This window comes from Leuresthes tenuis, unplaced genomic scaffold (genome assembly GCF_036924035.1).
Source record: "Leuresthes tenuis unplaced genomic scaffold, fLeuTen1.0.hap1 SCAF_13, whole genome shotgun sequence".
In the NCBI taxonomy this organism is placed as follows: domain Eukaryota; kingdom Metazoa; phylum Chordata; class Actinopteri; order Atheriniformes; family Atherinopsidae; genus Leuresthes; species Leuresthes tenuis.
Genome location: NW_027325367.1, coordinates 3266814 through 3289518, shown reverse-complemented (window position 1 = coordinate 3289518; position 22705 = coordinate 3266814). Strand labels below are relative to the sequence as shown.

Sequence of the window (22705 nt, the reverse complement as noted above, 5' to 3'; positions counted from 1 at the left end):
TTCTGTTTGTTTCTGATTTGAATTCTGTGACACATGCTGAGGTTAAAAATGAAGAAAAAAACCAAAATGATGCTCACCTCCCTTGATTCTGACAGTTCTACAGACAGTTTTAACCCGGTTCAGGCACACATCACAGCTTTACTGAAGACTCACACTGTAGTGACTGACAGGAAAGATTTCCCATTCAAACTTTATTTTTTGTTTTATTACCAACCTCAAGTTTCCTGTTTACATACAGCACCAAACGTAAGAGTAATGTTCATTGCTCAGTATATCATCAACATTCAGTGGTTCTGTAGAAGCTTATGAGGAACTGCATCCCTTGCTGATACTGTTTGTGTGTCCCTGTTCACGCGTGTGCACGTATGTTCAGTGTTTATGTGTTTATGCTCTGATGTGTATTATGTACGGCCCTCCATCTGCCACCACATCTATCATGGCTGCTTGGCTTTTGCCGCTGAAAAAGAAAACACAAGACAAACAGAAACAACAAAAGTTTAAACTTTAACTTATGATGCATGAGTTGTTCTCCTCTATCTGGTTATTTCTACGGTTACAGTAGAGCTTTTCCACTTTTCAGAGAGGTCACTTTGTTTTTGTTCTCGCTGTCCCAGCCGGGCGGGGCACAAGTCGTCCTCTGAAGCCGGTTAGATTGGAAATCATTCACCTTTGACCTTTTCTAAGAGAAAGAGACACAAAGACACAGAGAGCAAGATTTAGAGAAAGGTGTGAGCTGTCAAAGAGCCCTGCTTAGATGGATGAAGCCATCACGCTGCTCCTTCTCATCTCTATTTCTCTAACAAGCAGCTCAGAGGTGCAGCAGCTTTGACCCCTTCTCCATCTCTGGCCATTACAGCAGAGAGGCGAAGACCCACGAAACCACGCTCAACAGGCTGCAAAAGAAACTGTGTGGTGTGGTGTGGGTGGAGAGCTACCGGCCAACCTGCTGCACAGATGTACGTGTGTGGAGGCAGGGGGGGGGGCTGGTCAGCAGATGCTCCATCTGCTCTTTCTGTCATTTAATGACTGAGCAATAAATCTAGAAAAGTGAGCAAACAGGCAGGACTCATGAGCAAATTCAGAGAAGATCTTAATTCTTCTTCATTCTGCAACAGACAGATTTATCTTTTGCGCACGTTATTCTGATTTCATGCACAGTCGGTTCAAATTCTGCTGGACGGGCGTTAAAAAGACATTCATTTAGTGAATAATGTAATGTTCTGCCACATGAAAAACATTTTCTGTCCCTAAATGTGTCTCTTCCTGCCTTCAAAGCTCCACTTGAAGGTTCATTTCCACCTTAATTTATTCTATTAACTCTCCCCTTAGTTTCATCTAACCCTCATTTAACCAGGTAATAGCAGCACTCGTGATTTAAAATCTCTTTTCCAAGGTAGTCCTGGCCAAGACAAAAGGAAAAACACACACATAAGGTGTAAATATCAGACAAAGGAACGCAAAAAACAGCAGAATGAAACATGAAAAGCTTAAACTTCAGAAGTTAAATCACAGCATCACTGCTGAAAATCATTTCCATCCCACAGATGACTGGAAATCAGACGCAGTTTTAGTCATTAAACTGTGAAACGCTAGAAAATCTTTACCTGCTAAAAGTGGTGCGTTTAAAACGAGTCGAATTTCTCTGTTCCAGGTGTGCCGTGTGTGTGTGTGTGTGTGTGTGTGTTGCCTGCGCCGTGTGTGTGTGTTGCCTGCCTGTGTGTGTGTGTGTGTGTGTGTTGCCTGCGCCGTGTGTGTGTGTGTGTGTTGCCTGCCTGCCTGTGTGTGTTGCCTGCCTGCCTGTGTGTGTGTGTGTGTTGCCTGCCTGTGTGTGTGTGTGTGTGTGTGTGTGTGTGTGTGTGTGTGTGTGTGTGTGTTGCCTGCCTGTGTGTGTGTGTGTGTTGCCTGCCTGCCTGTGTGTGTTGCCTGCCTGCCTGTGTGTGTGTGTGTGTTGCCTGCCTGCCTGTGTGTGTGTGTGTGTTGCCTGCCTGTGTGTGTGTGTGTGTTGCCTGCCTGCCTGTGTGTGTGTGTGTGTTGCCTGCCTGTGTGTGTGTGTGTGTTGCCTGCCTGTGTGTGTGTGTGTGTTGCCTGCCTGCCTGTGTGTGTGTGTGTGTTGCCTGCCTGTGTGTGTGTGTGTGTTGCCTGCCTGCCTGTGTGTGTGTGTGTGTTGCCTGCCTGTGTGTGTGTGTGTGTTGCCTGCCTGCCTGTGTGTGTGTGTGTGTTGCCTGCCTGCCTGTGTGTGTGTGTGTGTTGCCTGCCTGTGTGTGTGTGTGTGTTGCCTGCCTGTGTGTGTGTGTGTGTTGCCTGCCTGTGTGTGTGTGTGTGTGTTGCCTGCCTGCCTGTGTGTGTGTGTTGCCTGCCTGTGTGTGTGTGTGTGTTGCCTGCCTGTGTGTGTGTTGCCTGCCTGCCTGTGTGTGTGTGTGTGTTGCCTGCCTGTGTGTGTGTGTGTGTGTGTGTGTGTGTGTGTTGCCTGCCTGTGTGTGTGTGTGTGTGTGTGTGTGTGTGTGTTGCCTGCCTGTGTGTGTGTGTGTGTGTGTGTGTGTTGCCTGCCTGTGTGTGTGTGTGTGTGTGTGTTGCCTGCCTGTGTGTGTGTGTGTGTGTGTGTGTGTGTGTTGCCTGCCTGTGTGTGTGTGTGTGTGTTGCCTGCCTGTGTGTGTGTGTGTGTGTGTGTGTGTGTTGCCTGCCTGTGTGTGTGTGTGTGTGTGTGTGTGTGTTGCCTGCCTGTGTGTGTGTGTGTGTGTGTGTTGCCTGCCTGTGCGTGGCTGGTCCCAGACGTAGCTGTTGAGGATGTCTCCGAGGGTGTAGAAGATGCAGATCACCGCCGTCATCGCACTGAAAAAGATGACTCGGGCCAGCGGTGTGATGCGCTCCAGCACCGGATAAACCCACACGCCCGTCACCTGGTGCACCCAACACGTCCTGCAGGGGCACAGACGGTGCGGCTCAGTCAGAGCGCACGTGTTTGGAGCTGCATTACCACCTCACTTATGTTTACCATAGTTGAATCAGATGAATGCAGTGCATTAAGTCCAATGGTCTGTCTCTCAAACCCTAACCCTTTAGTGTCTGAGCTGTTATGAAGTGATTTGTGAGTCTTTCTGTGTTAACACCGTAGCTCTGCTGGTTGAGCAGTTTTCAAACAAAAGATTTTTCAAGGTTGCACATGACACATGACAGAGCTTTAAAGCCACTCCCTCTATCTGTAGCATAGAGTAAATGAGAGTAATGACTCATCAGCCCCACACAGCATGACTGATGCTGAGCTCCAAACTGTCTTCCAGTCAGATAAAACCAATCTGCCGTTTTCACAGCTTCAGAGGGAAGCCTTATGATCAGTAACGTGTTGCACCGGCGTGTTCCCATCAATGCCGATTGGAGCCAGAGCCGATAAATACCTGCCACCACTGCAGAGTCTTTGAATGCCGATTAAACTCCGTTTAAAACCATTTTAACCAGAGTAAATACCGTTAAAGAGTATAAAGTTGACCCAAATCCCTTCATTTTTGACAACTTAGCTTGAACATTTTCATAAATGAGATAAATCAAGCTAAAAATAAAGAGTCATGTTAAGAAATCTTGGACTGGGTTTAACAAATGCAGCAAAAGTTTGAGATTTTATCGTGAAACAACAACAGAGGAGGTAGAGAATGAGTGGAAAACAGTTTGAATGAACCAAACTGAACTTCACACATGATGTGTTGTGTATGTGGCGCTTTAGTGTGGAGAGAGGAGGAAAAACTCATTACCAGAGGATGTATCCCACACCAAAGCAGCACACCGCTGCCAGACCCCACGACCTTCTGGGGTATTTGTGGTGGGTGGTCCGCATCTCGATGATGATGAAGGGAAGAACGGTGGTGTGCTGAAAGAGCAAAGAAGAGGAAGATGGAGGGAGGTGTGGATTAAGCTCTTTGCACTACAACAGCTTCTGTCATGAGCTCTTATGGCTGAAAGGCTTCTTCAATTCAAATAAAGGTGAACAGGAGTGCAGCTGAAGTTAGAAACATGTCTTCAAACGCATCAGAGTAAGAGAAAGCAACCAGAGAGATGGTAGAGAAACTGAACTACACCTCCACGGAGGCAGTGGTTTCATTATGAAATCATCTCTCATTTAAAAAGGAAGAAGTCTTTATTTAAAACTGCATCTTTACAAAGAAAACTCCACATTTTCTTGGCATCTCTGCTTGAAAAATGAATGTTTTATGGTGGTTATATAGCTTTTTTACTGATATATAACTTATTTCCTGGTGCTTAAAGCACACAAATGGATAAATGGAAAAACAACAAACATTGAACCCCAGCAGACTACTTTGTCCTCTTTTCAATAATTCATTCTTGTGTGTGTGTGTGTGTGTGTGCGTGTGTGTAATCCATCCAAACACACACTCACATTTAATGGAGGTCACAGCATGTGTTGCTATGTTTCTCACAACAATACACGAGAGTAGTCTTCAGCGGCCGCTGCTGTGACTCGCCGTCTGACAGCTGTTTACACACATTCATGAGAGCTCATATGTGCAAACACACCCAACCTGCTCCCTGCACACACTCCACGTCTGACTTGTTTTTGAAAATTGACCAAACATCAGTAATTCAGTCCGTGCAGCCACGTCCACATGCTGCACTGCCCCCTGTTAACACCAGGGGGCGCTCACACAGCGTTCATTTGCATGCTCAGGAGCACAGCTGTGGATCTGTGCGTGTGTTGTTCTTACAGTGGTGGAAACAACTGAGGTTCCTCTCTGTGCTGATAGTTCCCTCACTGATAATCAGAGATAAATGAGGTTGTTTAGTTTGAAGCTGTGTGCAGCAGTCGCCTAACAGGCTGAGCTGAAGTGTTTTAGGGATTTCATCCAGTATTTACTCCAAATAGTTCTGGGATAAAGACGCTGAAGTCAAACACAATTAAACCTGTTACAGGGACAGCATAAAAAGGCACCTGACTCAAGGGATGAACAGACAACTTAGCAAAGCAGCTATTTAAGTTGTATTTCAGACACTTTTTTACAAGCTGTCACAAAGCGCTTCAGTGGCTCTCATTAACAGCAACCTGCTACAGAGGTTCCCACGTCTCACTCCACATGCTCATCATCTGGTTTACAACAACATTTAATATGACGAAGAGTCATTCCATGAATTTGGATGTTATCAAATGTGAGAAAAGAACATGTTTTTCTTTGTGGTGACCTGAAATTACAGAGAAAACCATAAATTATTTCCATAATTTCAAAAAAGATTGTTTATTTGGTCTGTGCTCTGACCTTTCCGACAGTTCTCATTTAGACAAAAAGCAGACAGCTGGTCAACAGGAACATAAAGGAAAAATAATGGAGGAGAGCCACACATTTTTGCTCAGTTTGACCACACAATAGAAGCAAGAACACCAAAAGAAAGCTTGAAATGGCAGCTGCTCGCATTTCCAAGAGCTTTCACCCACAGTCATCTGTTTCAAGCAGTCCAGCAGTTATCATGTTCATCAGAATGAAAAGGCGCTCTCCAAAGAGTTTTTAGGTGTGAACGCTGCAGCTTCTCTCAGGTTATTCAGCTCCTGCTGCACAGACAGTCCGAAATGTTGGAATCCCCGGCTATAGATTGAAAGACATTTAGTAACAGACTCCCTGTTTCCAGATGGGATTTCACAGAAAAGCTAGTTTTGTATGCCGCACACCAAAGCAGGCATTCATCGTGTCTCAGCCTGACTTTGACCAATCAGTTTTCACGCTTCCCTGAAGGATTTGAAAAGGTCAGACTGAAGATGCCAAGTATGTGCAAACTAACAAAATAACAACATCAGGACAGAAAAGATTTCTCTCCTGGGTTCTTAAATTCTAGGCTTCCCTCCCATCATTATACTGTACACACACACACACACACACACATCCTGACGCTGCACTTCTAACTCGTGTGCCGCAGTGGAATTCAAGTCTCCTGGTTGTGTTTAACTTTAGTCTGTGTTGAGAGGAGTCACTGCTCGTAAATAATGCTCTCTTTATTCGCTCTGTCCTATTTTTGTTTCTCTGTCCTTCTTTGTTGTCCTCCCTCCTTCTCTGTCTATCTCTCTGTCTCTCACTCCCTCTCGATGTCCATTCCCCCTCCACCATTGAGGCTTGTGGTTTCACTCTAGCAGCCAGCTTTCTGCCTCCACGGAAAATCCCCCCTCTTCTGCAAACACTGGTGGTTCGATCCTGTGGTCTGGGGATAAAAATGGGATGAACCAGCTTACAGAGATATACACAGCTGGGGGGTGGCTGGGGTCACATGGCTGAGCGTAGGTTGACGAGGTCAAACATCCTCCCGTGATAACAAACGACACTGACGAATCAAGAAAAGTTGAGTTTCAGGCATGTGATCTCAAAGCTGTAGATTCAGCTCCAGAATCAAATGAAAGCAGTTAGAAGGCTTTAAAGTTGACATTATAACACCAACACAGAGGAGAGAAGAGGGGCCTAACTGACTGGAGAAAGATGAGAGGCTTGCAGCAGAGATTTATGGTAAAAGATGATCTTAGAGAAGCAACTGTTGCTGCCCATCAGTCTGGGAAGGGTTATAAGGCCATTTCCAGACTATCTGGAGTCCATCATTCTACAGAGAGAAAGATTATTCACAAGTGGAAAACATTCAGGACAGCTGTCAATCTTCCCAGGAGTGGACGTCCCAGCAAGTTCACTCCAAGGTGAAAAAGCCCAGAGCTACATCTCAGACTCTACAGGCCTCAGTTAGCATGTTAAAGGTTAAAGGTCATGACAGCACAGTTAGAAAAAGACTGAACAAGGATGGCTTGTTTGGAAGGGCTGCAGGAGAAAGCCTCTTCTCTCTAAAAAGAACATGGCAGCACAGCTTAAGTTTGCAAAGCTGCATCTGAACAAAGCTCAAGACTTCTGGAACAATGTCCTTTGGACAGACCAGAGCAAAGTGGAGATGTTTGGTCCTAATGCACAGCAGCACGTTTGGAGGAAACCAAACACAGCATATCAGCACAAACACCTCATACCAGCTGTCAAGCACGGTGGTGGAGGGCTGATGATCTGGGCTGGTTCTGCAGCCACAGGACCTGGGCACCTTGCAGTCATTGAGTCCAACATGAACTCCTCTGGATACCAAAGTATTCTAGAGTCAAATGTGAGGCCATCTGTCCCACAGCTAAAGCTGGGCTGAAACTGGCTCATCAACAGGACAAAGATCCCAAACACAGCAGCAGATCTACAGCAGAATGTGTGAAAAAGAAAAGAATCAAGGTGTTGCAATGGTCCAGTCAGAGTCCAGAGCTCAGCCTGACTGAGATGCTGTGGTGGGACCTTTTACCCCATAAAACTGTTCCGGTGTTTTCTTTTTAAAAAATGACCGTTGGTGTCAGATTGCGCCTCATGTTTTCTGCCCTGGTGTCACCGGTTTGATCAGGAGTCTGCACAGGCTCCTCTGCTCTGTGCTGTTCATCAAAAATGAACAAGGAGCGTATTCTTAGCAGAGGAAAACCTTCTCTGAGACATTTCTGGGACAAGTCATCTGGTGGAACCACAAGTACAGTCTTGACTGGCCGCAGTCAGGTTTGGCAGCGTGTCGCCGCCGGACCGTGATGCAGCTAAAGCCTGCGGAAGAAAACCGATGACGCTGTCTTCCATCCAAGGATAAATGCCATGGATGCTGCTACGTATTCAAGTATGTTTCATGGACATGTTTCACCTCCTCAGCTTAATGTTTCCTTTAGAATCACCTTTAAAGATATCCATCTACATATAACACAATATCAGAATCTGCTTAGTTTTACATCTTAAGACAACATCACATGGCTCCACCACAACATCGAATTAAAATAATATTTCAGTGACACTCCTGATATCTTTGGAAAGTGTTGTAACCTCAACCCAATTAAAAAGGAACTCTTGTGGGTTTTGGCAAACGTTTCCACTCTTGTGTGCGTCCCAGTTGAAGCTGTCGGAGCGGCGGCTGATGCGGAGCTCATTCCTCCGACCTGCCATCCTGCACATGTGAAGGCTTCAGGCTGAACTCCGCTTCAACCCTTTAACTCAAATAAAAGGTCTCCTGTGGACATTCCTCTCAACACTTTTCCACGTTAAGCAGCTTATCATGTCACAGAGAGACAGTCTGGTTCCACTTTTTATCTAAAACACTCTTTTGTGTGAGCGTGTACAACCTGTAACCACAATGTGTACCGAGGCCGTATGATGGCAACGCTCGGTAAAGCGGGCCAAACTTCTGCTGAGAATGGTTTGTTGCTAGTTTTTTATCTGTTTCACAGTAACATTCAGCTTTCCTTCCACTGTTTTTCTATTTCTGAAGCTTCTTCTGAGGTGGTGACTTAGAACCGGGATATTCATATGGCCACACTGACGGACTGCCAGACTGAAGCTGTTTTCAGGCGTAAACAGCAGAGAATTTCTGGAGGTTTTTTAGAATCACAGCTGGACGCTCTCTGCTGGGAATGAGCTGTCACAGCAGAAAGGTTGATAAGGCTCCCTGCATCTGTGATGATGACAGTTTTATCAGCAAAACCACATGTAGTTGGAGCAGAAACACCAGTTTATGAAGCGGAAACTTATCAGAGAACACACTGGCTCTTCAATCATAAGCTTACTCTGGGATTTTCTGGATATATCACCGAGTCGCTGGAGCGAATGTTTCCGACATCCTCACGTGTTTCACCACCTCCAGAACATATTTAGCGTAATACAAACGGCGAGCGCAGTGTTCCTCTGTGTGACCCAGGCCACATTACAGCTAAACGGTGGCCCCACGTGTCCCAGATTGCGTCTGCCTGCTCTCGAGAGTTTTCCATCAGGTCCTGTGACACCTGCAGGACCCCGATCCAAACGCAGCCCTCTAACATGGAACATACGAGTGAAAGGGTGGAAACAACCACCTCATGACTTAGCCTCATGTTTGCAGCGCAAAGCCCTGCTTTAATCTTCATCTCAGATTCATTTGTTTATTCCAACGCTGCGGTTAAATCGAGCTGACAGTGGATTTTCTGACCGCCCACTCCACCCCACACAAATGCCCAGTGTGTGGGGACCCGTGGGACACCAGCCGCAGCGCAGCCCTCCGTCCCAGTTATCTGAATATGGCAGATAATACCAGGTGCAGCAGCCAAGAAGCTGAGTCCATATGCACACACAAGTGATGTTCCATCTTTTAAATCTTAATTTTTTTATCGAATATTAAGTCTTGCAGCCCAGACGCCTGCAATCATTCCAAAAGTCCAACATAATACATTTGAATATCTTGTTTTATTCATGGAAAATCTAAAGTTTTGCTTGAAGAGGGACTTACAGATCTATGAGACGTGTAAAACCCTTGGTATTTGTTTACTACCGGCTGTGAGAAAGGTTGATAATACCTTGCTTGTGTCTGTACACACCACCCAACAGCTACCGGGTAAAAATAAAACCGCAGCAGACGAGTCTGACTAACACACGCTGAGGGAGAACAATGCAAAGCGAGCACACGGGACATGAGGGTGAAGCGTGGAGCTGATCCCAGGTCTGTCTGGAAGTGTGTGTGTGTGAGCTGTGAGACTATAAATCCTTGTTGCTAGGAGATAGCTCAGTGTGTGTTGCCTTCATGAAGTGTAAGGCCAACAGACGGTACACGTGCAGACTCAGACGCAGAAAATTGGACCTGCTGGTTTTGCTACATTTAAGACGAGGTTGGACTTAGTTTTGTTATGCCTTGCCTTGCTCTCTTAGTAACCATCACTCAACAGAACAGGCCCCCGCCCTCCGATGAGGCATTTTATCATGCTGGAAGCGGCTCTTTGTCAGCAGAACCCTGAGGACACGGAGCAGCGATGCATGGAAACAAACTCCGTTTGATCAGCCTGGTTTTGGTTTTATCTGAAACGCACTAAAAACAGAACCAACGTGCTGCACGGTAAACACAGCAGTTAACTGTGTGCTCAGCCTCACCAGAAACACTTCAGCACAACTTCTCTTTCATTTTCATTGAAGCTGTTGGGTCTGACACGTTGTGCAGCTCCCTGTCAACAGAGACAAGACAAAACCACCAAAACTGCGCTGCACATGCAGTCCGGTGCAAACCTTCACTGGAGGGAAGCTGAACAACCCAAAAGAACCAGAAGCTCAGGATAAGGGACACTCTTCAGTAGGCAGTGATGCATACAATCAGGCCAGAAAAGGCATCTGTGTTAAAACAAAGCCGACTTCCAGCTGTCAGCCAGGATGTACAAACTCCACCGGCTGCACATGTGGGGCCTGCGTTCTTCTAATGCAGCCTTGACTCTTCAAAATGATTTGCACCTTGAATCATGTGACCAAAGGTGGTCTAAGAACTCACAGGTGACAAACAAATGACTCCAGGATGGATGGGGAAGGGGGAGGGCTCTGTAACACACTTATCTGTAACTCCAGAATCCTCCCTTTCCTTCCCTTTACGTCTCTACTCGTGTCTTCTTTATTGTTTCTGTCAGATGAGCATTAAATCTTTTAGTAAGCAGACCGTTCTTCTTCAATGAATTACAGTGAAGGATCAACATAATATCCCCACATTCAGATGATATAAAGGATGCACCAGTGTAGCCTCCAGGTGCATTTTAGCATAGATTTGCTCTTCTTCTCTAATCTTCTGATCTGAAATCAATATCAGTTACTTTGCCATTCAGAATTTTCAATCTTTTACAATTTCCTCTACTGAAAACCTCCAATTCCTGAGTCCAGCCTTTTCTGAAGAACGATTAGACCGCTGCGAAAGGATCATTAAACTGAGGAGAAACCCAAATACTTCAGCAACAGTCGTTCATACGTTCGCTTTTAATTACCTCTGAGACAAGAGTGTCAGACACATTATCAAATTATTGTTTCATTTTCTCCCTCGAGCCAAATCACTTAACCCCTCCCTGCTCTGATGGGAATAGCAAGATGGTTGCCGTGGGAGCGAGCATAAACAAACAACAGCGATACCATGGAATACCGCAAAATATTTACAGCCAGACTGGACTGACACGCACGAACACAATGTTTCACACACACACATAAACACCTCCTCATGTTTTCTGTCTCTCACACACACACACACACACACAACCGTTGGTAGTGCTCTGGTTGTTTTGGTCCTTGGCAAAGGCGCCATAGCAACCACTCTGTTACATCACCTCCTGGAGTACAAGAGGAGATACCAAAACAGAGACACATGCTCTTTGTTTCCTTCAGTTCAGCAAGCGTTGAGGGGATGATCTCATCCCACACCCCACTTCACCTCTCGCTGCTCCGTGGATCACGCTCTGGCAGACGGAAGTTTCATGAGGACGTTTTACATATGAGACAGACTGCTGGAAAATGTTCTGGTTATCTCACATTCTGATTTAAACACACACACAGTGTTATCGGTCAGAGGACATGGTGTGCAGAGTTTAGTTCTTGTCTAAACATTAGATTAAAACCTTCTTCCTGCTGATGGCAAATCAAAGCCGGCCGCCAATGAATCTATTCAAATGAGGAGGTTCACAGATAAGATTTATCAGGTCCACTGACATGAGTAATGACCCAAGAGGGATAGACTTTAGATGTTCAGCCATGCAGAGGAGCCATAAATCAATTAATCAATTTAGCTCCATTTCAAAGAGCAGGGAAGCCTCCAAGGTTTCCCAGACTGGTTTTCCAGTGGTTCTCCTTCTTGGAAGCATCCCCCTGCTTTACATGTGGGTCCGAGATGACGCAATGCCAAGAATGAGCACCCCCATTATGTGCGACCCAGTCCAGTGGAACTGCACTCTGAAGACAGATGAGACTCCATATTTACTGTTCAAAGTCCAATTTTGGGGAAGTCCACGTCAGTATTAATCAGCAGAGCCTGCTCCTCATTTTAAAGTATGACCATGAAGTTTACCTACATGCTCCAAACCCAGATCATAACAAGAAAATGTGCAAATCAAAGAGAGCTGCGGTGCTAGCTTCTACATAAACATCCACTTTTTGTATTTCGGGTCAACTGCACATTCCTAAAGAAGTCGGGAGAGAAAAGCTTTTCCCACTTTTTAATGTTTCCTTCTCACGACACCAAGAAGAAGTTCTGACATTGAGGAAACCAAGAGATGAAGAGTTTCAGCAGTTATTTGGTCTCATTCATTCATGCAGACGCGCCTGAAGGCGTGCAACAGTACGGGATCGTACTGTAATGTGGTCTTACATTGTCTTGTTGAAAAATGCATGGACGTCCCTGGAAAAGATGCGATCTTAAGGCACCTCAGTGAACCTTTCTGCATAAATGCTCTTTAACAGTAAACCTTTGCCCATGTGGTCATATCAGCCGCTGATGATGACTGTTCTTGATGCAGTGTGAGAAGAATCTCTGCATTTCCTTAATTAGCATGTTCCTTATTGTCCCTTTTTCCTGATAAAGGCTGTACATAGAAGGAATTTCTCCATTTTAAATGATTTTGTTATCTGATTTGTATCCTTGTCCTTCCAACACGCTGTTGTTGTGCTTTTCCAATGTTTGCATTCGAGTCAGTAGACTAAAGTTTTCCCTTCGGATATTAAACCACACATAGCAGCACACGATCTCTACCTCTCTGCAGAAAAAAGAAGATTTGTTGCCTGTTTCACTTTGTGATCTGTTTCCTCGTCTTGTCCTTTTCAGTCTGACTGTCGTTCCACACGAGTAAACTTAAGGAACAGCTCGGAGGGACAAGAGAGAGGAAGAGCAGACAAACGATGGCTTCAGCGAGCTTTTCTCCTTCACTAAAATACTGACAGATCCACAAGCACATACACAATAATGCTTGCTCCTTCCTGCTGTTTCATATGATTTAGTTGCCAAATGCCACTAAAAGCTCTAAATCTAGAGCTCTGAAAGAGCTGAAAGAGTGCATCTCAAGCAAAGTCCAATGCCGTGTTCCTTTGCCTGTTCTCCAGAGTTTTAACACAAGTCGTTAAATTCTACTTGGTAGTTTTTTTCCAATCTTGCTGACAGACAGAGAAACAAACAAATGGCATTGAACAAGCTGTGAAATCGGACTTACCATGCCGTGGTTGAGCCACTGTGGGATGAAGTTATCCAGAAGCTTTGGGTAGACCAGCTCTCTGTCGTACAGGTAGAGAGTCCAGAATGTAAACACCACAAACTGGACAGAGACAGAGAGGACAAACTAAAAGTTACCAACAGGGTTTAAACAACACAAATCAAAGCCAAGCAGGTGTACCGAACCCTGACGTTTAGACAGTTTCTGTCAGTCAGTCCGAATATCTAACGCATACATTTTATCACTCAGTCAGGGGTTATTTAGCTTAGCATTTACTCCTTATTATGCCTCTGTGTGACTGTTTCCCTCAGAAACAGTTCCCGAGCTGGTCAGTGTGTTTACCTGCTTATGCTTACTGTGATGTCACAGATGAGCCACTGCGTTACTTTATCCTTGTTAAAACCATCCATATCAGGTGATTATCAATGATAGCTAAGCTGTGGTTCCATATGAATCCATAAAATGATGTGAACAGTTAACAGGATCCTCTGTATGTCTTTTGCACACCCGGATCATCCTGAGGGTGTAACCTGGCTGCTGCAGCAGTCTTTTGTCCTACTTGTCCTGAACACACCATAGGCTAAACAACTCATGGGCCAATGTATCTCATCAGTTTGGACAGGAGCCAGAACACATTCAGGACCGGGATGGAATTACCTGACCGTCAACTGAGTTCCAGTTCAAGGCATCTGAACCCCCCCCACCCCCCGGCTCTGCTTTCAACAGGCTGCTGCTGGCAGGAAACACACACATTTAACCCCTGTGAGACACATCAGCACAGACTTGCACATTTTTCCACAGTGCCATACTGCCCTGTAATGCACCTGCACAGCCATGCATGCATGTGACAGGAAGTAAAACTGCAGCCACACACACACACACACACACACGCACACACACGCGGACGCACACACACACACACACACACACACACACACACACACACACACACAGCTCTTTGGTATCAGTCAGGATAGGTTTTAGACCTGAGCTGTGGCGATAATCATATCTATTGTCCTGTATGTAAACTGAACCGTGTGTCCAACACACACACACACACACGCGTACGCACACACCCACACACACACACACACGCACACAGCCACATGGCAGCTGGCTTCATGTAGAGGTGTGTTTTTCAGAGAGATTTGTAACTTCAGCAAGTGCAGCAATCCAACTAACACTCAGAGGAGTTTGATTAGAGTTTGTGGGTGTATGCTGATCATACTCACAGCTCCGTGTGTGTGTGTGTGTGTGTTTGCACCTGGGATACGGTGATAATCAGACAGCCATACAACTTCCTCAGCGTTGTAGTTGCAGGACATGTTGCCAGCTGAATAAAGTGTGTGTGTGCTCAGCATTAGAGCGTGCTAGCAGTGTGAGAACAGCCTGAGGATCAGACAGGGGCCACAGTCTGGATGTCTGAAGAGAATGACTCAAATCTGCTTCCTCTGTTGTGTTTATTCACAGCAGGATTCAGCTGATACGTCGACACTTGGGTCATTTTTTAAACCTCGGTCCTTATTTTGCCTTTCTTTTTAGGGAAAAACATGATTCGAAAGCTGTTTTCTTTACCGCAACTGTAGCTTTTTCCCAAAGTATCTAAGGCTGTGAACAAAAAGCAACACCAGTGAAGCTATTATCCTTTCATAACCTGTAAACAGAGACGCAGCTGTGCAACGAGAACAAAACAGCAGCAGTCGCAAAGACGTGTAACAAGTATCCTGATGCGTAAGAAGCTTCTGTAATTCTTTTGACTGGTGGCTGTTTTGTGTGACATTAGCAGACTTTTAGCAGTGATTTTCCACATTACTGCAGTGATATGACTACATTTGTGCAGGACTATTCCTTCATCATTACATAACGTTACCACTATCCTGGCGTGCTTCTGACCAGCAAAGCTCACATCACGAATTTGAAAATGGTTGCAAACAGCATCTAAATGTTGTTGCTGACTGGGAAGAATTAACTGCTTTACCAGCCATAAATAATCTTAATAAAAAGCAGCATCAATGAATCACATTGTTGCAGCAATAAAAACATCAACACATGTAGAACTGAAGAGAAGAAAGAGCCAAACAGAACTCAACTGCTATTTTTGATTCACTGATGGTGAAATCAGAATCTGTGAGGGTCACATCCGTCTCAGGCAGTGCACAAAAGAAAGCCCTGAAGAGGTAATAAAGAAAAAATCCAAATACAAAGCACAAAGACCCGAGCTACTGATAGATCATCAGCGGCAGAATGCATCGTCCTGCACAGTATACAGCCATGCATGCAAATGTCAGAGGGACACAGATGTGCACATGCAGCACGGTCCATCATTCTCTCTTTTTAAAGCCTCATTAGCAAGCTCTTCTGAAGCCATTACGCTTGGCTGTGAGACTGCGGTTATTCATACAGCCCATAACAACATAGAATGAATTATAAAATGAATCATAAGAAAGAAGATAAGAAACAGTCACTATCATAAGGATCTTTTCTTCTTTCCACCTCACATCAGGGTTACATTAGTCTAAAAACTAGGTATGCTCTGAAGAATCTTCCCTTTAAAAACATCAATTTGGGTGCATGAAAAAGTGCACGTGTGGTTTTTATAGGTACAAAGTGTTGCATGTGATCAGATGCACCAGCTGCAGTTTTTCTTTCTGACAGCACACGAGATAATTAAAGTAGTTTTTACACACTGGAAGGGAGTTGGTTATACTGCAAACTCAGGCTTAGATTCCTTCCTCTGGCTGTTTCGTGTGTGTGTGTGTGTGTGTGCTCGCTTGAATGCATCAATCTAATTACCGCTCCGACAGGGAAGGCCAGAACAGCCATCATCCAGTCCCTGAGGCCAATCAGCTTCTTCAGCTGCCGCTCCTGCTCCCTGCTGTCTCCTCCTTTAGTCAGCAGGCTGGACACATCGATCAAGACACACAATCCAAAAAACACTGCCTGGATCACCTGCAGAGACGAGCAGAGGGGAGACAGCAAGCTCTTTAACAGCACAGGACAAGCACTTCAAAGAGAAGGAGGAGACAGGAAGGTGCATTTATCAGAAGAAAGAGTCGACTTTGAGCCTGTTCCAGCTTTTCCCCTCATGTATAACCCTGTGGTCTGTTCATAAGAGCCGGGCCTGAAGCACTAACCATGTCAGCATTCAATTCAACTCAGTTTAAAGTTACTTCATGGTGAAACCCATCAGGCATATTAGCTTTACCTGGTTTGGTCATCAGTTAATGATTGGAACACACCAAGCAGAAGCTTGTGATCTGTCAACAAAAAAACTTTCTTTCCCCATTTCTGTACATACAAACTGAAACACAGAAAATAGGTGCAGGGATCTAAATGTCAAAGGAAACACAGTAAGACAAACAGTGGAGGATTCATCCCTCCATAAGACCTGTTGCCACTGATTTTCAGTCCACTTCTTGTGTCATTTGGCACAGCTCAGCCTTTTCTCCCTGTTTCCCTTCCTTAAGAACGGCTTCTTGACAGCCACCCTTCCATGGAGACCATTTCTGATGAGGCTTGGGCCAACAGTAGATGGATCAGCTGAAGGTCCAGATGCATCTCTCAGGTCCTGTCAGGTCACAGCTGGATTTTTTCCTCTTTCTTAAGGACATCACTTTCAGATCCTGTTCATCTGCAGGAGATAGTTTTTTAGGCCTGACACTTCTTCTTTTGTCCTCCACTTGTCCAGTTTCCTCAAATGTTTTAAGGACACACTGCACACCATGCTGAGATATGCCAAGTTTTCAGCTAATAGCTCTTTGGGAATCACCTTGTTGCTGCAGAAATCCTATTTTCTGTCTGTCAGACTGTGTTTTCTTTGCTGTTTTTCATAGATGCAACTAAAGAAATGGGAACAAATGATGTGTCTTTGTGACAGGCTGCTGGTAACAAAGTGCCTAAAGATCCAACTTAAAATGGCTTCTTTGCTAAATTGTCTGTTATGTGTCGACACAACACTGGTTCATCCCTTGAGTTAGGAGCCTTTTTTCTGCCTGAATGATTTCGTAGGTCATTGAATCGCTCATCTGAAAATGGTCAGGAACAAGGCCTGGACTGAAAATGAGTGAAAAAGCAGAAAATGTTCAAAGACCTTCAGAAATCCTGGAGAACTTTTGCTCAAGACCACTTTAAAGGATTAAAAGGGAGTCTGGCTGCTTGGAAGGAAAATAAAAAGAAATGAGGGCTGGATCAACACTTTCAGCACCGTGGTTCTGTGGTTTGCATTTATTCAGGTTAAACTACTTATGAACTGACTCTAAATCTATCAAATGCAGCCAAAGACAATGAAAGGAGCTGATAAAGTTCAGGTGGTTCATTCACAGCTTAATAACACTTGGTTGGAAATGATTTGATTGACGGTTGTTATTTAGTTGAGTTAACATTCTAATTTCCACAGGAAGTTTCACCGTGTTGGTTTTGTTTCACTGTAATTACAGTTTGTTATTCAGACTAAAGGCCCCTCAAAGGACTCCAAAAGTCTTTTTTATAGGTAATTGCCTATTTTCTCTGTGCACTCTGTAAGAAATTGTACTATCAAGTAGAAAAATGTTCCAACAAGAGAGTTAAACAATAAGCTGTGACATAAATTACAGAAGAAGCCTGCTAGCGTTTGATGGTAACTTACGATCCTCTCTGACTCCAACAAACTCGATCCAACTGAAAACTCAAAGCCTCAAATTCATCCACAAACCAATGGGTGATTTCACGCCCATCTTACGCCGTCTGCGGCTGTCACAAGCCACCCACATCCAACTGTGTGTAAAACTACTCAGACTTCGACTGCACCGTCTTTTCAGATCATTTCTTGCTTTAATTAAGTCGACGGCTTCTTTAACCTGCTGCTGAAACACTGTCCTGACAGCAAAAATACTTTTTTTTTTAATAACTCAAAGATCATTAGGAGTATTTTCTCCAAAGCTTTATTTTTTTCTTTATTTCACTCAGTGCTGAGATGAAATTAACACAAAATCACTTGGAACATTTCTATTTTATCACCTGTCTCTTAGCAACAGTGTTCTCACATTTGAATGGCAAAGCTGCTCTACTCTTGACTCCCCGTGCAAAGATACAACCTCATTTAAAAGGCAGCTGTGATTGTTAGTGAAAAGAGTACAATATGTATCACCAGTCGCTGTTGTGAGTGAAACCGGCCCGTTATTGAAGCAGAAACACAACTAAAAGTGTGCTAAAAGGATGCTGCATTAATACCAGCAGGAAACACTCTGGCCTTTCTGCTGTCACACAATCCTCCAATAAAAACACGCACAAAAAATACTCAATTTCAGAAGAAGCCAGGAACCAGCTGAGTGATTTAACCTCCATCTTTGTGTAATCAAAGCCTCCAGTCAATACAGTATGTTCACAGTGATGGATGTGACCTCCTTTGCCAGGCAACATTTGAGAGGAACCATGCATCCCGCTCGCCTCCTCTGCTCTGGTCTCCTCTCCTTCGCTGTCCCTTGGGGAGTATCAGGAGTCCCTCTCTGGGTGAGGGGACAGTAAAAACTGAGGGCCTTTTGGCTTAACATCTACTGGAAGCCAGTTCCTGCTGTGATGGGAAATATGGCTTCATATGGTGGAGTTTGTACATCTGTGTGCGTGTTCTAACTGAAATTTGTGTTGACAGCAGTGCAAATCTAATGCAGCTACAGACGTAGCTTCACTGCTACATAATTAATAGCCGTCAATGTGGAAGCAGTAAAAAAACATTCATCACTCTCTGCTTTTCTGTATCATTTGTGCCAGTGTGCATGGTTTTCTGCTGCTGGTGAGAAGCTGAGACACACACACACACACACACACACACACACACACACATGATGAAGAAGCAGATGTTGTAGCTCGGTGTGTTTCCTGGCTGCTGGTGTGTGTACAGGACTTTAACAGCGCAACTAACCAGGGAAAAAAGATCTAATGTGGAAAATATGACACAGCTATTTCTTATTCTCTCACACAAACAGCTTTTATTTTACTTTTAAATAGGCCATCATGCACAGAAAGCCGTCAGCATTTTCTGCCTATTTTAAATATCCTACTTCAATAGTGATTATATTCTTATAATAAGAAGCGTGTGAGCTAATTATGTTAAACTGTAATAAAAAGAACTGGAACCAGATAACAGTTCAGCTATAACTGGATGAAGAAAATTAATGGGTGGGTGGATGGATGGATGGATAGATGGATGGATGGATGGATGGATGGATAGATGGATAGATGGATAGATGGATAGATGGATAGATGGATAGATGGATAGATGGATAGATGGATAGATAGATAGATAGATAGATAGATAGATAGATAGTCTCCAAAGACAAACATTAGTTACCACTAACAGAGTTTAACCTTCAGCTGAATATTTGTCTGAATTGGTTAGTTTTCAGATCAGATAAATGCTCTGAAAGTTTGCTGTAAAGTTGAAATGCTGTTTCCGTGTGTTGCTCACAACAGAGCTGCCTCTTGTGAGAGAATGTATGCCCGCATTGTTGGTGATAAATGGGAGCTGTGTGTGTTGTGTCTTCCAGTTTGTGTTGGTCATTACAGCGCAAACTATTTCATTTGATTACATGAGAGAATCCGTAATACAGACTATGAGAGCTAATTTGTAGCCTGCGGCTGCTCCTCAACCCATACGCGTCTTATGAGAGTATACCACAGAAAAATGACAAAATAAAGATAATGTTTTTATTAAAGATAAAGCCTTGATGCCCTGAAACTTGGAAACAAATTCACAGAAGCAACAGTTACTTTTCTATGCCCTGCACCCACTGACGACTGTGATAATATTACAGCTGGACCGCCACCTGATGAGCGCTGCTGTTCTCATGCTATTCTGAATTATTATGTCTTTGTGCAGGATTAACAGGTGTTGGACAACATAAAATGGGCTTTTGTGACTGGTTATTAAATGTTGTCTTTTTCTTTTCATTAGTAAAGGATTATCCACAGCTCTGCACCTGATTTACAGCCCATCCTAATAATCTTTTTGTACGTAAAGGTCCAGTTTTCCTCTAATTCCCACTCTGGAAGCAGTAGGCTTTCCATTCACTGGTGGAGCAATTCTGAAGCAACCTTTTGAAATACTGCAAAAAAAGGGGAAGTGAATCCGACCCGTTTTCACTGACTGGTCTGCAGTGAATTAACCAGGCTGCATAATGCTGCCAGAGGGCGGCTGTAGAGGCTACGTTGCTCGTATTTGTAATTCAGTAGAAGAAGTACTTGTTCGAACCAAAAGGAACTGAACAACAACTGCAGTGGACATCCACAAGAGGAACATTTGAACAGCTCGTCTTCCCTCTCGCTTCACTCATATCTTCGAAATGGGAATGTTTGGTTTGTCTCTTCTGGGCTACTGTCGAAACATGGCCATACAAAAAGGCTGACTCAGTCTCTGGTTATGACCAACATAACAATTAGAATAATAACATATCACAATGACATATGCAACATACTTTATATTTTCACATGATTCTACACTAATTATTATTATTATATCGCATTTTTGCAAGAAGGCAAATGTCTATAATAAAAATACTTTCCATTTAACTCCTGACCCCCTCCATTATGATCATTTTCGCTCAGTCCCCAAATAAAAAGGTTTTACAATCGATAGTGAGCGCGCGGCGCGCTCCCGCCCGTGTGAGTTTAAGAGGGAGAGAGTGCATTCCTTCCACAACACCTGTTCCGGTTCAGCCACTCCACGCTGGGCTGTCCACGCATTCACCCACTCCTGACACATGTCACGTGCACGCGCTCGCTTTGTGTGTCGGTGTCCTCCCTCCCCACCTCAGCTGCGAATTAAACACCCGAAGAAAGGGGGCAGGGAGGCGGAAACGCTGGGTAATCATTTAAATCTGATCCCAACACGAAGCTCTGACCCTGCAGCTCGTGCACGCCGCAGCTCCACGTGCATGCGGGTTGAAAATGATTAAAATGTCACATCTCACCAGGTCGATGAAGGTCAGGAACTTCCAGCTGCCCCCATAGGTCTGGTGTGCCGGCATGTCCAACGCTTTGTAGTGGCAGAGGATGGAGAAGTAAGACAGCAGGATGGCGACCCGGAGGACCTGCGAGGGGATCAGCGCCATGATGCTTCCGTTGTGTCTGTCTACGTGTCTTTGTTTACCTCTGGACACCTATTTCTACTGTCTGATGTTCCTATTTATCTGTATTTCTCCGTCCTCTCTGTCTCAGCGCGCCTCTCCTGCTCCCTCCTGTGTGTACTGCTTCCGTGTTATGATGATGATGCAAGAGGGAGGGAGGGAGGGTGACGCGGGGGGAGAGCTGTCGTCCACCGGTCTGTATACAGACCTGATATACTCTGAGGGCTACTGTATGTTGCATGCATTTAAACTGACTTTGCATGCAAACAGACTTTGTAATGTGTGCTTTAGTAGCGCCACAGTTTATGTGAATAATAACACATTTTTAATTGAGCTTTAACCCATTATTTTATCGATTTATTTCACCGTCAAATTCAGCTGTTAGTTCATGCTGCCTGGAACACGGTCTGCCAATAATAACACAAATATTCCACAAGAATAGCCTAAAAACTAAAAAACATATTCATTAGTTGTAGATAATTTAAAAAAAAAATCTTATTCTCGTTTATGGATCAGTTTGTGGAGCTCAGTTGGATTTATCTGAAGTCTTATGTTTCAGGGTACAACATATGTTACACTGAGTCATTATTTATTGTACAAAAACTGAGACAAAACACAGAAGCACTGTGTGGAAAAACTAAGTGAACCCCATGGGGTGCTTTTAGAAGCAGCTCCAGCAGCAGTAAGGTGCAGTAATGGTTTCCTGTGAGACGTTATCAGTCTCTCTCATGGGTCTGGAGGAATCTCGGCCACTCTTCTCTCCAGCGTTGCTTCAGCTCATTGAGGTTTGCAGCATTGGTTTCTGCACAGCTCTCTTAAGGTCCCACCACAGCATTTCAGTCAGGCTGAGGTCTGGACTCTGACTGGACCATTGCAACACCTTGATTCTTTTCTTTTTCACACATTCTGCTGTAGATCTGCTGCTGTGTTTGGGATCTTTGTCCTGTTGATGAGCCAGTTTCAGCCCAGCTTTAGCTGTGGGACAGATGGCCTCACATCTGACTCTAGAATACTTTGGTATCCAGAGGAGTTCATGGTGGACTCAATGACTGCAAGGTGCCCAGGTCCTGTGGCTGCAGAACCAGCCCAGATCATCAGCTCTCCACCACCGTGCTTGACAGCTGGTATGAGGTGTTTATGCTGATATGCTGTGTTTGGTTTCCTCCAAACGTGCTGCTGTGCATTAGGACCAAACATCTCCACTTTGCTCTGGTCTGTCCAAAGGACATTGTTCCAGAACTCTTGTGCTTTGTTCAGATGCAGCTTTGCAAACCTAAGCTGTGCTGCCATGTTCTTTTTAGAGAGAAGAGGCTTTCTCCTGCAGCCCTTCCAAACAAGCCATCCTTGTTCAGTCTTTTTCTAACTGTGCTGTCATGACCTTTAACCTTTAACATGCTAACTGAGGCCTGTAGAGTCTGAGATGTAGCTCTGGGCTTTTTCACCTTGGGGTGAACTTGCTGGGACGTCCACTCCTGGGAAGATTGACAGCTGTCCTGAATGTTTTCCACTTGTGAATAATCTTTCTCTCTGTAGAATGATGGACTTCAGATAGTTTGGAAATGGCCTTATAACCCTTCCCAGATTGATGGGCAGCAGCTGCTTCTCTAAGATCATT

General features: G+C 44.5%; 1 protein-coding gene across 1 annotated transcript; it reads right to left on the bottom strand.

Annotated features, from left to right (window-relative positions):
- Positions 1 to 593: 593 nt before the first annotated feature.
- Positions 594 to 21244, bottom strand: aig1 (androgen-induced 1 (H. sapiens)). The gene is made up of 6 exons (XM_072362115.1): positions 20935 to 21244; positions 15785 to 15940; positions 12992 to 13093; positions 3744 to 3859; positions 2750 to 2916; positions 594 to 679 (listed from the first exon to the last, which is right to left on the bottom strand). Exons 1-6 carry the CDS (start codon positions 21073 to 21075, stop codon positions 660 to 662), a joined length of 702 nt encoding a protein of 233 aa, XP_072218216.1. The 5' UTR covers positions 21076 to 21244; the 3' UTR covers positions 594 to 659.
- Between the last annotated feature and the right edge of the window lie 1461 nt (positions 21245 to 22705).

What these genes read in the sequence shown, in the direction of transcription:
- aig1 (XM_072362115.1), bottom strand. Translation starts at nt 21,075, where the DNA reads ATGGCGCTGATCCCCTCGCAGGTCCTCCGGGTCGCCATCCTGCTGTCT. An exon ending in TCCTGACCTTCATCGACCTG is followed by an intron (nt 15,941 to 20,934) that starts GTGAGATGTGAC and finishes TCGTCTCTGCAG; the next exon opens with GTGATCCAGGCAGTGTTTTT. An exon ending in AGTGGCTCAACCACGGCATG is followed by an intron (nt 3,860 to 12,991) that starts GTAAGTCCGATT and finishes TTGCTCTTTCAG; the next exon opens with CACACCACCGTTCTTCCCTT.